Source organism: Monodon monoceros, unplaced genomic scaffold (genome assembly GCF_005190385.1).
Source record: "Monodon monoceros isolate NGI ecotype Baffin Bay Population unplaced genomic scaffold, NGI_Narwhal_1 Super_Scaffold_15, whole genome shotgun sequence".
NCBI classification, from domain to species: Eukaryota; Metazoa; Chordata; class Mammalia; order Artiodactyla; family Monodontidae; genus Monodon; species Monodon monoceros.
Window position 1 is genome coordinate 47,430,551 of NW_021703771.1, and position 16,559 is coordinate 47,447,109.

General features: G+C 35.7%; 1 protein-coding gene across 1 annotated transcript in view; it reads right to left on the reverse strand.

The window, feature by feature from the left end:
• Nucleotides 1-16,559, reverse strand: part of FAM184A (family with sequence similarity 184 member A) — a 120,098-nt gene that overhangs the window by 39,796 nt on the left and 63,743 nt on the right. Inside the window, exons 5-9 of the mRNA XM_029223297.1 lie at nt 16,027-16,224; nt 12,289-12,411; nt 4,011-4,172; nt 1,684-1,805; nt 1,069-1,219 (exon numbers count right to left, since the gene is read on the reverse strand). Coding sequence (XP_029079130.1) covers nt 1,069-1,219; nt 1,684-1,805; nt 4,011-4,172; nt 12,289-12,411; nt 16,027-16,224 — 756 coding nt within the window. The remainder of the gene's footprint in view (nt 1-1,068; nt 1,220-1,683; nt 1,806-4,010; nt 4,173-12,288; nt 12,412-16,026; nt 16,225-16,559) is intronic.

Here is a 16,559-nt window from a genome sequence, read left to right on the forward strand (position 1 = left end):
TCATAGAGGAGTAGTACCACTCTACCCAGTAAAACTTGTCCTTCTAGATCCCGAAGTAGAAATGTAATGTAAGTATACAGAAGGTAACTAATAAGCAATGCTAACATGCTGACCAACTTCTAATGAGAGTTGTTGTTTTCTTATTTTTGTTTCAAAGGTTTCAGATTTATTTATTCACAAAAGCTCATAAATATTCATGTAGGTATACTCCCTTTCCAGAGTAACATTATAAGTTATTATGAAATACCAGTCACGAATTGGCAGGCTCAAAGTACTCTTGAAAGACACTGCACGTATGTACCTATGTAATAAATAATTTTACAAAAAGCTTGCCCTGTTTATTTTGAAATTCATCATGATCACAATAGAAAGATAATAGTGGATTTCTGGCACTAAATTGCTGAGCTGCTTCTTGTCCAAGTTCTGCACTTGCTTATCAAGTGGTGACTCATGCAGTCAGTCCTATTTAATTACTGGCTTTGCAGGAGACTGTTAAGAATTCATAAATTTAGAAGTTGTGTAAATGAGTGAAAATGTGCAAATTCTTTTAATTATAGTTATAAATGTTCTGGAAATAACAAGCCTGACATAAGAAGATAGATTTAGAAAACCACCTTTCCTTTATGTCATTTTGAAGCATAAGAGGCAACTTCCTGTAGGTGAGAAAGTAAATTACTCACTTCTGGTAAGTGGTTTTAGGAAATCAGAATAACATCTAATAAATTTTACCTTCCACTGCCCAAATGGTATCTAATGGCTTGGAAAAAGATGTTATACTTTCAAATAATAAAAGTTTTCCATTTAAAATCTTTAATGCATTCATTTCAAATATTAAACCAAAAAACTGTAAGTGCTTCTCAGTATTTAGGACTGCAGATGTAACACAATTATTTAGCACACGGTTTCATAAGTTTATGTCTCCTTGATTTTATACATTTAAAAAATTTTAAGTTTGCCTTATGAAAAATGACAAAATACAATGAATTAATAACATACAATGTTTTATATTTCTGTAGCTAGAGAATGTCAAAGAAAATGAACCTCCATAATCTACAGACTATTAATTACCTGGTTTAAGAGATCTTCTACTTTTTTCTGCCATGAATCCCTGGCTGCATTTTTCTCTCGCTCTTTCAACTGCAAAAGTTGAGACATCGCTGACTTTTTATCCTCTTCATGTTGAAGCCTTAACTCTTCGCGAAGCTTAGAACACTCTTGTCTAAAATAGAACAAATGCACTTAATTTGTGAAGAGAATTATTCCTCTCAATAACTGCAGTATAGTTGCTTGCAGGTTTTCTAAGCATTTAATTAATCCTCCTCAAAAGCCAACTCAGAATAAGAGGTGATTATTTCATAGTTAAGGACCATAAAGTAAATTGGTAATTTATCCAAGATCATTTATTTATCAAATTATTAACAGCAGAATAGGTACTAGAGCAATAAGTCCTCTGACTTCAGGTGAGTACTCTTCCTATGTTATAGTCCAGGAAATGAAATAAAAAGTAATCTATACTTAAGCAGAAAAAGAGAATTCCAATTTCTCTGCAATTAATCATGGGAAAAATTCATTAAAAATGCTGCTACTACAGCTTCAACAGTGAGACAGTATAAGCCATATGACAGAAAACCATTTTCTGCACGTCTGTATAGATAAGATTACATTACTGAGTAAAGAATGTACCTAAGGTTTTCAGTCCATTTTATCTCTAAGTCATGGGCCATTTTGTCCACTCTCAGTTTCTCCTCTTCTTTCATGGCAGCAAGTGTTTCTTCATGCTGTTGCCTTTCTTGTTCTAGCTCACTCTGAAGAATAAAAACTTTTCAATGAAGACTAGTCTTCAAAAGCAAAGTCACTGTTGCTTATTTCAAATAAGAGTGCTTGCATTATAACTTTTAAATTCTACAGCACAATAATTGATAGTGCTATCTATGACAATTACTTGAGATTTTCTGACAATAAAATCATGGTACCCATTTAATATTTTAAATGTCCTTGTGCAAACTATATTTTATTAAGGCTTATAAGTTTGCAAATTATTTTAATAAAGTCAGCATTAAATGAATAATCTTAACTAAATTTTCCATATCATAGGTATCAAAGAATTCAATTATCTTCACCTGTACACACATTACACAGGCAGATACGCTGTTAAAATTCATTCCCATTCATATCAAAAGTATGCTATCTACAAAGCTTAAGCATTATTGTTGTATCTCACTGACGTGATTAAAATAATCATGAGAAATTTAGGCTTCTATTTTCATCCTGTAACTTCAAACCAGTGGTCCATGGGTTTAGTGTTATTATGATATATATGAAGTCTCTGTAGAGTAGCATAAATCAAGTGGTTTTCTGGAGCTTGGGGCTGGATATGACCTGTTCGGACAACACTGGCAACCATCGATCCCTGCCAGCAGTGTAGCTGCTCTTAGGGTACAATGGAAAAGGAAGAGATGATGGTCCATCCTTCTGTTAACACAATGACCCTTTCTGGATCACCCACTTGCCAGTAGCACATTGCAGCATTGTTGAGGGGCATATGCAGATTGATGGGAAAGTAGCAAGTCAGTGCTGAAATTGTTGACCTGGCTAGTAAGCAGTAAGTATTGAAACCTGAGTTCAGCCATCTTAGCCAACTGTCATTTTCACTAAGTACTCTGCCTCTAAGAATTATTTTTTTCCACCAAAGACAGTGTTGAATGGAGTAGAATTTCTCAAAGAGTATTTCTTTTACTGAATGCAAAGCACTTTATTAGACATTATTGGGGTGGGAAAAGAAGAAAACACTTGCTCTTAAGAAGCTTTACTCAAAGTTATGGTAAACTGTGATGCAGCACCTTATACTTTCTCAATTAAATTTGTCCAGCAGAACAGAAAATGAACAGTTGATAAGGTTTTGCTTAAGTTTTTTATTATGTTCTACTATTTGATAGAAGAACAATGTAAATATGAGCAAGGAACTTCAAGAAATGAAACTGAATCCAATTCTAAGCGAAAAAAATAAAATTTGAAGGCAACATGTACTGAGTGCTTACTATCTTGCTAAGCGCTGTGCTGTAATGGTTTACCTCGGTCAGTTATGACAACAGCAGTGTGACGTGCATTATCATCATCCCCCGCCTCTCCTGCATTGTGTGGATGAAGAAATTAAGACGGAGAAAAAGTAACTTGCCCAAAGTTACACACTAAGTGATAGAGGCAGAATTCACACCCAACCAATCCTACTTCAGAGCCCACACCTTAAACCATCTCTCTGAAAGAAAAAATGATAAATCTCTAGCTACTGTCCCCCTAGATGTATGGTTCATTTCTCTACCTTCTAATGCAGTCTAAATATTTGCTCTTCTTCATGACCCTGAAGAGGAAAGACAAATCTTTTCCAAAATCTGTAGGTCACAGAGAACCACTTAGTTGCTATACATGGGAGTTCAACTCTTACCAGTAAAAGAACTGTGCGTACTAACTGTAAACGGATTGAACTGTGTTTCCAAAAAGATATGTAGAAGCCCTAACACCCCAGTTCCTCAGAACGTGATGCTATTTGGAAACAGGGTCAGTGCAGATGTACTTAGGTAAGATGGGGCCACGCTGAAATAGGGTAAGCCCGTAATCCAGTATGACTGGTGTCCTTACAAGAAGATGTGAGGACACAGGAAAAATGCCATGCAAAGACAGAGAAAAGATTGAAGTTGTGCTGCCACAAGCCAAGGAATGCCTGGGGCTACCAGGAGCTGGAAAAGACAAGGAAGGATCCTCCCTTAGAGGTTTAAAAGGGAGAATGGCCTGATAACACCTTGATTTTGAACTTTCAATCTTCAGAACGCTGAGAGAATAAATTTCTGTTGTTTTAAGCCAATTTCTGTTGTTTGTAGTACTTTGTTATGGCAGTCCTAGGAAACTAATAATAATAATTATATATAAATGTGATGTTTGTAATAAACTTTAAGCAAAGTAAATTATATTTTTACCTCGCTGATATTTAGATTATAACAGGATAATGACATTACCTCAGCATTTAATAGAGCATCCTCGGTCTCCTTCAGCCTGCCTTTAGTCAAGTCCAGCTCATTTTGAAGTCTTTCCTGGGAGTCCTGAAGACTAGCAATGAGTCCTTCTGCAGAGCCAAGACCTTGTTCACTTTTGCTTACCATTTCTTGGAGGTGGCCAATCTGCAAGTAAATACAGTACTTTTAATACACCTCAGTGTAATCGACTAGCAAACAGTCACGTTTGTTTTCTTAAAGTCTTTTCTTTAGATGTAATTTTGCTGATGGATCTTTCTTGATGAATTTGGAAGAAGCACTCAACCATGATAGTCTTCATTGGTTGTTTTTTGAAAAGACCTCTATATTTATGATTTCCCTTTGTCATGGCAACCATGTAAATACATGGATACCTCAAGCTCCTGTGAATTCCTGGTTCTATCATATAATCAAATACCTATAAAAAAGAATTGAAGATGAAGATCATACCCAAGATTGAGAAAAAAGGATCTTTTAGATAAAAATATTTTTAAAACTGCTCTTTAAAATTGAATCACTTATATTTCATTTGAGCCCTGTTCTCCATCTATTTATAAAAGTGACAGATTTAGGTCAATATTGATAAGCTGGTAAATGTAGCTTAAATTAGGATATGTTGTGATCTCTATGTTTCCATAAAAAATGTGTGTCTTGAAATTGTTAAGAGTTGAATTCACACACTCTTGAAATTAGGAGCTAATAGACAATTTGTTGATTAAGCAGACCTCAAGTAATGAGAACTATTATAAAATCAGTAAATGAAATACTTTCAATTATCTAAGAAAATATTACGAAGTAAAAATCTCATTTTTATAAAACAGCCAAGCTTATCAAAAACTCTACAGAAATGACAACTGGTAATTAAAAAATAATACCTGAGTATTTCTCACTGTAAATACAGACATCACAAAGAAAACTGAAAATCCTTCTTTAATCCCCTCTCTGACCCGAAATCCCCTGCCCCCAACTTCCTGTCTCCTTTCCGTGCAGATATATGCACATGCTGAACAATTCCAGTGATGGTAGCATTTTATCTTGTTAGTATCTTTAAAGGGATGCCAACCTCATAAAATGAGCTGGGAGCTTCCATTTTTTTCTGGGCTCTGAAATATTTTCATAGCTAAGATTTACTTGTTTTTTGAAAATTTAGTATAATTCATCCATTAAAATCCTCTGGGTCTAGTGCCTCTCTAAATACATGTTGGACTATTTAGTTTCTTTCATGGCTATAATTGGTTTGGCCAGGTTGTTCAACTACTTTGAGTCATTTTAGAAATTTAAATTCTCATAGGCAGACATCAGTTTTCCTTAAATTTGAAAATTAACTAGCATATTTGTAAATAATATTCATTTACAATGCTGTAAAATTTTCTCTGTCACTGTATTTATGTCACATTTCCCTAGTCTACATAGATTACTTGTATCTTCTCTACTTTTTGTGTTGATCTGGCTTGCAGAATGTGTTCTGCAGCAGTGAATGAATGAATGGAAGAAAAGTGACTGTTAACAGAGTTAAAGAGGACTGAATTTAGGAGAAAATCTAGTTTCAAGTTCTGGGTCTGCCAGTATAAAACAGCAGTAAAAACACCTACCTCACGGAGTTACTATGATAATTAAGTTCAAGGATATATGGAAAAAGGTTCTTTAACTAGAAAGCAACATACAAATATTAGGTACCGAGCAATACTCATACATTTGCCAATCACCTATTCCACCCCTCCCAGTTTCTCCTCTCATAATTTTGCTTATGGTGTGTTTTGATATCTGTACAAATATTCTGTGTTTTTAATTCATGACACTGCCATCATATTTCAAAAAGCCTTCTTTGTCCTTGTATTTCTGTCACTTGAGTTTTGTATTTTATTTATATTTATATTCATGATTTAATATTACATTTCAATGCTTAGCCCACCTGGAACTTTTTTGGTACAAGGTTGAAGAAAGAATCTAACTTCATTCTCCTCTTCTCTTCCATTTACATACAGTCTTAAAAAAGCATTGTCATCCACTATGATTCAGATTAAACCTATTAACTCTGGCCTCTATCCTACTATTCTACTGACATTACAGGTAAGTCCTCAGAGAACTCTTGATTGCGTAACATTTTCAGGCCTCACAGTCTGATCCTAATCACTGTCTGACACTGACACTTCCACCCTCTTGCAAGTGTCTGCTTTCATGCTTTTCTGATATCCATTAATCCTTGTTCTCATGCTTTTGATTTCTCCTTTTCAATCGCTTTTCCCGGCTCTGTTAATTCAATATTGGTGCACTTCTTGTTACCAGCAATCTTCTCATTAGCTACCCTTGGGTAAGCTCTTCTTCTACTTAAATGGCTTCCAGAACTGCCCCATCTTTACCTCCAAGCCTGCACACTCTACTTAGTTCCAGCCTCGATGTCTCACAATCACCGCAAAGTCAGCATAGCCAAACGACTCGATATCTTGCCATCCAATGTATTTTTCCTCTACAGGAAGTACAGATTCCTATCTTCCAATAGTGGCATTATTATCTGTCCAAATACCTAAGCTAGATACCCGAGTCACTTTCTACCACTCACCACATCAAGCCCTATAAATTTTATTTTATTAAAAAATTTTCTTATTTTTGTATTTTATTGACATATAGTTGATTTCTAATATTATATTAGTTTCAGGTACACAGCATAGTGATTCAATATTTTTATAGATCGTACTCCATTTTAAAGTTATTACAAAATAATGGCTATATTTCTCCATGTTGCACAATATATCCTTGTAGCTTATTTTATACATAGTAGAGTGTACCTCTTAATCCCATACCCCATCTAACCCCTCCCCACTCCCCATCCCTACTGGTAACCACTAGTTTGTTCTCTGTATCTGTGAGTCTGTTTCTGTCTTCTTATATACATTTGTTTTCCTTTTTTAGATTTCACATATAAGCATTAACATAAAGAGTATTTGTCTTTCTCTATCTGACTTACTTCACTAAGCACAATACTCTCTGTGTCCATCCCTTGTTGCAAATAGCAAAATTTCATCCTTTTTTATGGCTGAGTAACATTCCATTATATACATATTGGGTTGGCCAAAAAGTGCCTTCAGCTTTGAAGTAAAAATAAAAGACACATTTTTCATTTTCACCAAGAACTTTATTGAACAATGTATTCACCCTTTTGTTCCACTACCTTCTGCCATTTTTCAGGCAACTTCATAATTTCATCTTCCCGAACCTTTTTACCTTTTTGAGCAAAGAACTGTTCCAGGTGCCTTTTACAATCTTCCAAGGAATTGAAATTTTTTCCATTAAGAGAATTTTGTAAAGACCAAAATGAATGGAAATCCAAAGGTACAACGTCTGGTGAACACAGCGGATGAATCAGAACTTCCCAGCCAAGCTGTAACAGTTTTTGCCTGGTCATCAAAACAAACACGTGGTCTTGTGTTACCCTGATGGAAGATTATGTGTTTTCTGTTGACTAATTCTGGATGCTTTTCGTCGAGTGCTGCATTCAGTTGGTCTAATTGGGAGCAGTACTTGTTGGAATTAATCGTTTGGTTTTCCGGACGGAGCTCATAATATAGGACTCCCTTCCAATCCCACCATATACACAACATCACCTTCTTTGGATGAAGACTGGCCTTTGGCGTGGTTGGTGGTGGTTCATTTCGCTTGCCTCATGATCTCTTCCGTTCCACATTATTGTACAGTATCCACTTTTCATCGCCTGTCACAATTTGTTTTAAAAATGGAACATTTTCATTACGTTTGAGTAGAGAATAGCATGCGGAAATATGGTCAAGGTTTTTTTTTGCTTAACTTATGTGGAACCCAAACGTCAAAGTAATGAACATAACCAAGCTGGTGCAAATGATTTTCAACACTTGATTTGGATATTTTGAGTATGTGGGCTATCTCCCACGTGGTATAACGTAGATTGTTCTCAGTTAATGTCTCAATTTGATCGCTATCAACTTCAACTGGTCTACCCAACCGTGGAGCATCATCCAGCGAGAAATCTCCAGCACGAAACTTCACAAACCACTTCTGACATGTTCGATCAGTCACAGCACCTTCTCCATACACTACACAAATCTTTTTTCTTTTTTTTCTTTTTTTGGCTGCACTGGGTCTTCATTGCTGCGTGCAGGCTTTCTCTAGTTGCGGTGAGCGGGGAATTACTCTTCATTGTGGTGCACAAGCTTCTCATTGCGGTGGCTTCTCTTGTTGCGAAGCATGGTCCCTAGGTGCACAGGCTTCAGCAGTTGTGGCGCATGGGCTCAGTAGTTGCGTCCCGCAGGCTCTAGAGCGCAGGCTCAGTAGTTGTGCTGCACAGGCTTAGTTGCTCCACAGCATGTGGGATCATCCTGGACCAGGGATTGAACCCGCCTTGTCCCCTGCATTGGCAGGCACATTCTTAACCACTGCACCACCAGGGAAGTCCCACAAATCTTATTTTGTGTTTCGGTTGCGTTTTTACCTTTCTTGAAATAATAAAGTGTAATATGCTGAAAATGTTGCTTTTTTTTCTTCCATCTTCAATATTAAGATGGCTATACAAAAATTAGCCAATTTTGGTCTTTTTTTAAATGCACATTGATATGACAGCTGTCACATACAATCTAACAAAATTGTTTCAAATGAAGTTAAAGACACCTAAGGGCTACTAGAGCCATCTTGTGGAAAAAACTGAATGAACCTTTTGGCCAATCCAATATATACCACATCTTCTTTATCCATTCATCTGTTGATGGGCATGTAGGTTGCTTCCATATCTTGGCTATTGTAAATAATGCTGCTATGAACAGAGGGGTGCATGTATCTTTTTGAATTAATGTTTTTGTTCTCTTTGGATATTTACCCAGGAGTGGAATTGCTGAATCATGGTAGTTCTATTTTTAGTCTTTTGATGAACCTCCATACTGTTTTCCATCTTGGCTGCACCAATTTACATACCCACCAACAGTGTAGGAGGGTTCCATTTTCTCCACATCCCTCTTCTCCACATTTGTTATTTGTAGACTTTTTGATAGTAGCCATTCTGACAGGTAAGAGGTGATATGGCATTGTTGTTTTTGATTTGCATTGTCTAATAATTAGTGATGTTGCACATCTTTTCATATGCCTGTTAGACATTTTTCCAAAGTATACATATGGATGACTACTTACGTCTTCTGCTCATTTTTTGCTTGGGTTATTTTTCAATATTGAGTTGTATAAGCTGATTATATATTTTGGATATTAAACCCTTATTGGTCTTATCTTTTGCAAACATTTTCTCTCATTCAGTAGGTTTTTCTTTTGTCGATGGTTTCCTTTGCTGTGCAAAAGCTTTTACATTTAATTAGGTCCCATTTGTTTATTTTTGATTTTATTTCTTTTACCTTAGAAGACAGATCCAAAAAATATTACTACAATTGATGTCAAATATTTACTGATCTCCTACCATGTGTCAGGCAGCATAACAACTGTGACAGAACATCTTATAATAAACAAATCCAAATGCTTTTCATTTTAACAAAATATTGAAAAAATATATATCCACTTAAAAAGCTTATTGCCAGAAGAAAATCTACAACTTAAATGTTATAAGAACATTTTAAAAGACCATAATGGTCAGAATTATTGATGATTCAGCCTACTATTTTGTCTTCAAAGGTGATCCCAAAATAACATTTCATAGGAGAACAGGGTTATCCTCCACCTGAGATTTTAAACTCACTAGCTTCCCTTAATATACTATTATGATTCTGGCATTCATGAATTTATCATCTAGATCCACAGTTGAACTACTTACATTTTGAGGCTATTTCACTTGGAAGGGTATCAAGATCTACCAACTTATGAAGATAGTACATTCCTTAATTTTTTTCTAAAACAATCACTTTCCGTTTTTATGAACTATCCCCCTAATTCTTTCCTCCTGTCTTTCCACAGATGTATCTATTTTCCATCCAATAAATGTAAGTGGAATAAAATTTTTATTTAAAAGGCAAAACTTCTGACTGGTTATTTTTTAAAATGCAGCTCTATGTGTTGGGCAAGAGGCACACGTAAACATAGGATGCAGAAAAACAGTCAGTGGATGAAAAAAGATATACCAGACAGCTTATACAATATCAAATAACACAGACTAAGCCAAAAAGTATGATTCGTTAAGTTGCTAAAACAATTTTATATTTGTATGCATATAACAAAGCCTCTAAATATACAAAGCAAAAACTGATAGAATGTAAGAAGAAATAAGCAAATACACCATCATAGTATCAGTGTTTAGAAACTGATAGATCAAGAAGATAAAAATTGAAAAGAATACAGAATATTTGAAGAAAAGAGCTTAAAATCTTGATTTAATGAACCGGAATACAGACTACATTGCATTAAACGAGTGGATGCACTCAGAACATTAAACTTCTTTTATGTGTGAGGTCACAATGCTAGGCCTTAACAAGTTTCAAAAATTGTTTTCACATGAACCACAATGCAATTAAGGTTACAAAAGCATTTCAATCTCACACAGCTTTTCCAGAGAACAGAAAAGGATATAAATCCCACTTCATTTTATGAGGCTTGATATAACCTTGATTCCAAAACCAGAAAAGGATGGTATAAAGAAGGAAAAGAACGAAGCCATCTTATTTAAGCCTAGACTTAAAAATCCTAAAATCAATATTACAAAACTGAAGCTAGTATTATATAAAAAAGATATATATAATCTGTCATGACTAACTAGGACTTATTCTAGAACTCCAAAGTTGATTTAAAATTATAAAATTGATTAATGTAAGGTACCACATTAAGTTAAAGAAAAATGAGTATGTTCCCAATAGATGCAGAAAGATCAACATCCATTTGTAATTTTTTTTTGAATTAGGAAACTAGAATTACAAGAGAATTTTCTAAACCTGATAAAGAGCATTTACAAAATAAAGCTTCAGAGAAGCATCATAATTAACTGTGAAATGTTGACACCCTTCACTTTAAGAGCAAGAAACAAAACAAGAATGCTTACTGTCTCTGGAGATCCTAGCCAGCAAAGTAGGACAAGAAAGAAAATGTCCCAGTGTGAAGGGAAGGCAGATACATACAGAGGGATGAGTCAGGCAGACGCTTGGGAGCCACTCTAAAGCAGCACCAAAATATTACCAAGGTGCTAAAACATAATTAAGAATGTATCTAGAAGCAAAATCAATTACATATTAATTAGAACTCTTCTCAGTGAGATTACAATATGTAGGTTGGAGGAATGCTGAAACCACTTGGAATTGAGAGTAGAACTCCAGGGCACATGCATGAGAAACACAGATGGTCACTAAACCACCTTCTAATGACAGCAGGACACCATAACCACAAGGATCACAGACCGCGAGAGAGGTATGCAGTGGATGATCTTGGACAGTCGAAGAGAGACTGAGCTAATACCAGTAACAACATTAATTCTCTTTTATATCCAAATGTCGTGCTTGGTACCTTCTCTGGATAAATGTTTAAAGATAATTAAAGAATACTGAGTGCAAATCATTAGCCTGCCCAGGGGCACTCATGTGTTTTGGTGTGGTTTCTGTGAGCAGAAGCAGACTGATGAGAAAGCAGGACTTAAAGACTGTTGGGAAAGATGAGGCTAGTGAGGTAGGAACAGCTGACAAGATGAGACACATCAAGACAAGAACTTGTTTTAGGAAGACCAGTCTACGAGCCCCATGAAGGATGAGCTGGAAAGGAAGGAAAAGAGGACAGTAGGGGGGCTGTTCTAGGACGCAGATGAACCAGGACACAGGACAGCAAGGGATGGAACAAGCAATATTATAGCTTTTCAACTGTCTTTACATTTCTTCTATTCACAACTTTTTGATTTATAACATTTTATTCTATTCTATTCTTACTCTTTTCTTTTCCAAGCTAAACAATACTATTTTCATATAGAATTTAAAAATTATTTTAGATGTCACTACCTAAAGATCCAGGGTAGAGAATACAAAGTCAATGTTTTGCAAAAGGGTAGAAAAAACTCTTTTGTTTTCTTTCCTGTAACGGGATATTCTCCCTTGTTTTGCTTTTCCCCACAAAAGCATCTTGGTCCAACATTTTTTATAGTAAATTTTTACCTGGTGAGATATAATCAATGTCACTATGAAAATTTCAGTATTAAAGAAAGTTTTTGATTATTTTTACTCCAGATATGTTACCTTCATTGAGGCTCATCTACTTATACACTGTTACCAAATAAGGTACTATCAGTGAGATATAACATAGGTGATTGATTGGCCTAAAGAATTCTTGCCTGTTGATTGGCTGAATTCAGCTTGTCTTCCAGTTCTTCCTTCAGGTTTTCTAGCTCTTGTTGAAGCTGATTTTTATCGTCTTCCAGGTTTAGCTTTTCCTTTTTATGTTGTGCCTCCAATTCCTTAGAAAAAGAAATTTTTTTTTAGAAATTAACAAAATTGCAAATATTGTATACTTCGAAGACTCCAAGAAAAAGACTGCTCTGTTTTATATTTTGATGCCTTGCTCTTCAAGTTAGTCTTATACTTAATTATTAATATCAGAGTTAACGGTGAATCTAGTTAATCCTAGGGGCTTAGACTCTATTATTCTGAATCACTTATGATGCAGTGGTTATTTTTTAAATGGTAAGAATATCTGACTAGTCTAGATCAACCTGAAGTCAAAAAAAAGAAATGTGTGATATAAATGATAATTTGGTGAGATGAGAAAAAATTCTATCTCTTGGGTTCATAATTCTTTTATATTTACATAAAAATACAAAATTTAGTAACACTTCTGGAACTCAGTGGTCTAGCACTGGAATGTGGTCAATGATTAACAAGTAAGAAATTAAGGTATCTAAAGAGCAATACTACTAAAATTGATACTTACTGAAGAACACCTACTATTTGCCAGACATGCTACTTACTACTTGGGATACAAAGGCAAAAAGACATGGTCTCTGCCCTTAATAGGCTCATTAAAGAATATGTGATTAAAATTAGATGTAATGGGGAGTACTGGAGTATATGAATAGGGAACTGATAAGTGCTGGCTTGTTGTGAAACTTCCACAGAGAAAGCAATTCCTAAGCATAGTTTAGGGTGTACCAGTAAGAAAAGGTGGTGAAGCAAGAGGGAGATATAACATTCTAGGCAGAAGAAACAGCATGTGCAAAAACCATGGAGGTAGCAAAGAACAAGGTATGTTACAGGTGTTCAGTATTTCTACAGTGTAAGGTGAGAACAGTAATAAATAGGGTTCTATGTTGGGTGTCCCCAAGACAAACTCCAGGTTTGATGATTTGCTGGGATGTCTCACAGCACTCAGCATTTAGTTGTACTCACAGCTATTTGTATTACGGCAACAGGATACAAAGCACAATCAGCAAAGAGAAAAGGCACATGGGGCAAAGTCTGCAGGAAGCCAGCCTCCAGCTTCTAAGAGTCCTCTCACACAGAACTCTCCCGCAAGCTGGGACAACACATGTGAAATGTCCACTAGGAAAGCTCATGAGGGAACTAACACAACACTCTAAAGTAACTATACTCCAATAAAAATTAAAAAGAAAAAAAAAACTTTCATAGAATCAGATATCGGTAAATAACTAAATATGAGAAATATAACAAATACATTATTATAATTATTATTTTATAAATTTACCTTAACCCTAAATGATATCCTTACACTTAGGATGGATTTGTAAAATTGCTTTTGTGTCTATAAAAATGGTACAGAACTTTGTCAGTTCAGCCAAGTGGTTAGGTATCTACTTTCATGATGATTAACTTCATTTCCCAAATAAACAACATACTTGGTGGGGGGGGGGGGGAGAGAGCTCATGAGGGACTTAGTGCCAGTTTTCTTACTGCAGGCTGGCCAGTTTAGCAGGTTCCAAAATTTGAGACTCCAGGAAGGAAAGTACATGTTCAGGATAAACCATATTGTTTGCATAAACAGTTTAGGCACAGGGAGCCATTCTTATCAGGGAATGGTGGGAACCCTCCTGAAATTCAAGTTCTAGACACCAGCCAAGGGCCAACCTTGCACCATGTTTTCTAAGGATGGCAGTTTCAGGCCTGCTATGTTATCTCTTTTCTGCATGGATTCTCTGTATATTCACATCCTTTTTGGTAGCTAAGTAATAAGGAATGGTGAAGTCACTTTTAGCTAAATGTTCTTTAAAAGATAATTTGACATAGGAGAAAGACTATTTGGAAGGAGGTTGGTTTTGGCTTAGGCTCAGACATGAACTAGCTGGGCAAGAAAGGAATGAAGCAGCAAGTGATAAGTTATTCTGAGAAAAGACAAGGGTGAAGATGAGGCTATCCTAAGAGGTTTTGACTATGTTCACATACAGGAAATTCATGTCATCTGCCTTAGGGCAACCATGCTTTAATGAAAGTTTGTAAGAAATGCAAATGGATGAAAGTAGATTTTCAGGTAGCTCAGAAATTGAAATTTAATGAGTGAAGGGATGATTAGAAGAGGAGTAATGAGGTAAAAATTATATTGATGAAAGATGCCTTGATTCTAGCACTTAGAACTTAATACAGAGGAATAAAGACAGGCAAAAGGCACCTGCAATTTAAATATTCCAGTAAGAGAGGAGGAGGTTAAGGTGAAAAGAGAATGTAGAAATGAAAAAGAATAACAAAACATAGCTACGGGAAAGATTACTGAAGCCACAGTTACTGCTAAATCCTTTACTATAAAACCTCGAACACTTGAAACATATACCCAGAGTCGGTAAGCATGCACACGCTTAATTAATTAACTAATCAATTAAAGCTGTACTGATTGGTTCTGGAATAGTGAGCTGGCACAGAAAAAAGGACAACCACAACTTTGAGAAATAACATATCATCAAGTTTTGTCTTTAGTTATATAAACATACAACAGTATGTTTAGATAGACATATTCTAAACGGAAGTTTTATTTTGAATTTTTAATTAACTTCAGGTGTTATTTTTTCCAACTGGTTGTCAGAAAAGGAAGAAATATAGAGGCAGAAGATCTCAATTCACATGCCACCTCTTCTATTTACTAGGTTTGTGGCTCTGAGTAAATCATTTAGGTTTATTAAACCTATTTCACCACCCATAGAATAAAAATGTCATTAATCTCCAAGACACAAACAATAAGGAATATACAAGAAAGCTTTCAGTAAACTGTCAAGTGCTATTATATAAACACATAACAACCATCCTTAATACATGCCTATACAATGTGGTGGCTAAATGCCTCAGAGTTTGATACCTGAGACCTGAATTCAAGGTCTGGCTGATTCTTACTAGTTGCATGCGCTTGAGCAAGTATTTAACCCCTCTGTGCCTCCACCTCCTCTTCAGTAAAATGGGTACAGCAATGAAACCAAAAGCAGTGTTACAAGGATTAAATGAAAAAATAAACGTAAAACATCACGGCAGTGTCTGGCACACACAGTAAGAAATACTAACACTTATTTATCACTATATACTCAGACATGTCTGGGTTTTTATATTTTGCCTCACTTAACCCTCACAGGGATATCACAAGATGGATCTTATCTTCATCTGTCAAATGCAGAGAGCCTCAGGCATAGCTTTTGGGACCCAAGAATAAGCAGCTAGTAAGCAAAGAGCTCAGTGTAAGGCCCCAATCTGTCAGATACCTTGCCTTCTCTACTATATAATTACCGTCTGCCATGTATTACTATTAGCGAGCTGATTACTTATTTGAGGGCAAAACCAAAACAAAACAGATCATTTTCCCAGGGAAGGAAACTGTCTACAGGAGAATAAGGGCTTCAACTAGTGAGGCTTCCTGAGGAGGACACCAATGTTGCTGTCTCAAGATCAAGGGAGTGTTTCTATTACGGCTTACACCAAGTAGAAGTGCCTCATATCAATCTAATAAACTACATCCCCTATAAAAACTTTTATGTATGTTACTCTTTGAACCGAGATTTACAGAGTGATTACAAGACAGCAGCTAGATCGTTATAGAAAGCCCACCAATTTACAATGCAATGCTAAGCTGAATTTTTACTCACCATTTGCAGTTTTTTCTTATCCCTAATCGCATTACTGTGGACAGCCTCAATTGCCATATGGTGCTTCCAAGCTAATTCTTCCAAAGTCTTAGAATGGGCCTCATTTAACTGGGCCACCTCTCCTTCCAGTCTATTTTGCAGGTTGTTTAGCTCCATCTCATAATATTCTTGCTGAGTTTTCTTTGCCTCATTTACTTTCTAAAATTGAACAAAAATAAAGATCAATAATTGGCATCTGCTTTTTTCATTACTGCTATTAGTATTTTGAATACCCAGTAAATAAACTTGGATGAACTAAGTGCTACAGGATTTAGATATGGTACATGAGAATACACCATTGGGTGTTCTCAGAAAATGACAGGGTGGCACAGGCAAAATGAGTAATTTTAAAGCAAATGATAAAATACATTATTATTAGGTTAGAGCCAAGCGCGAGTCAGCACATCTGCAGGCTTAAGAGAAAAAGGCTTCCTATATGTCAAAGTTGTACACAAAATGGCTTACCAATTTACCCACTCAAATGATTGTATGCA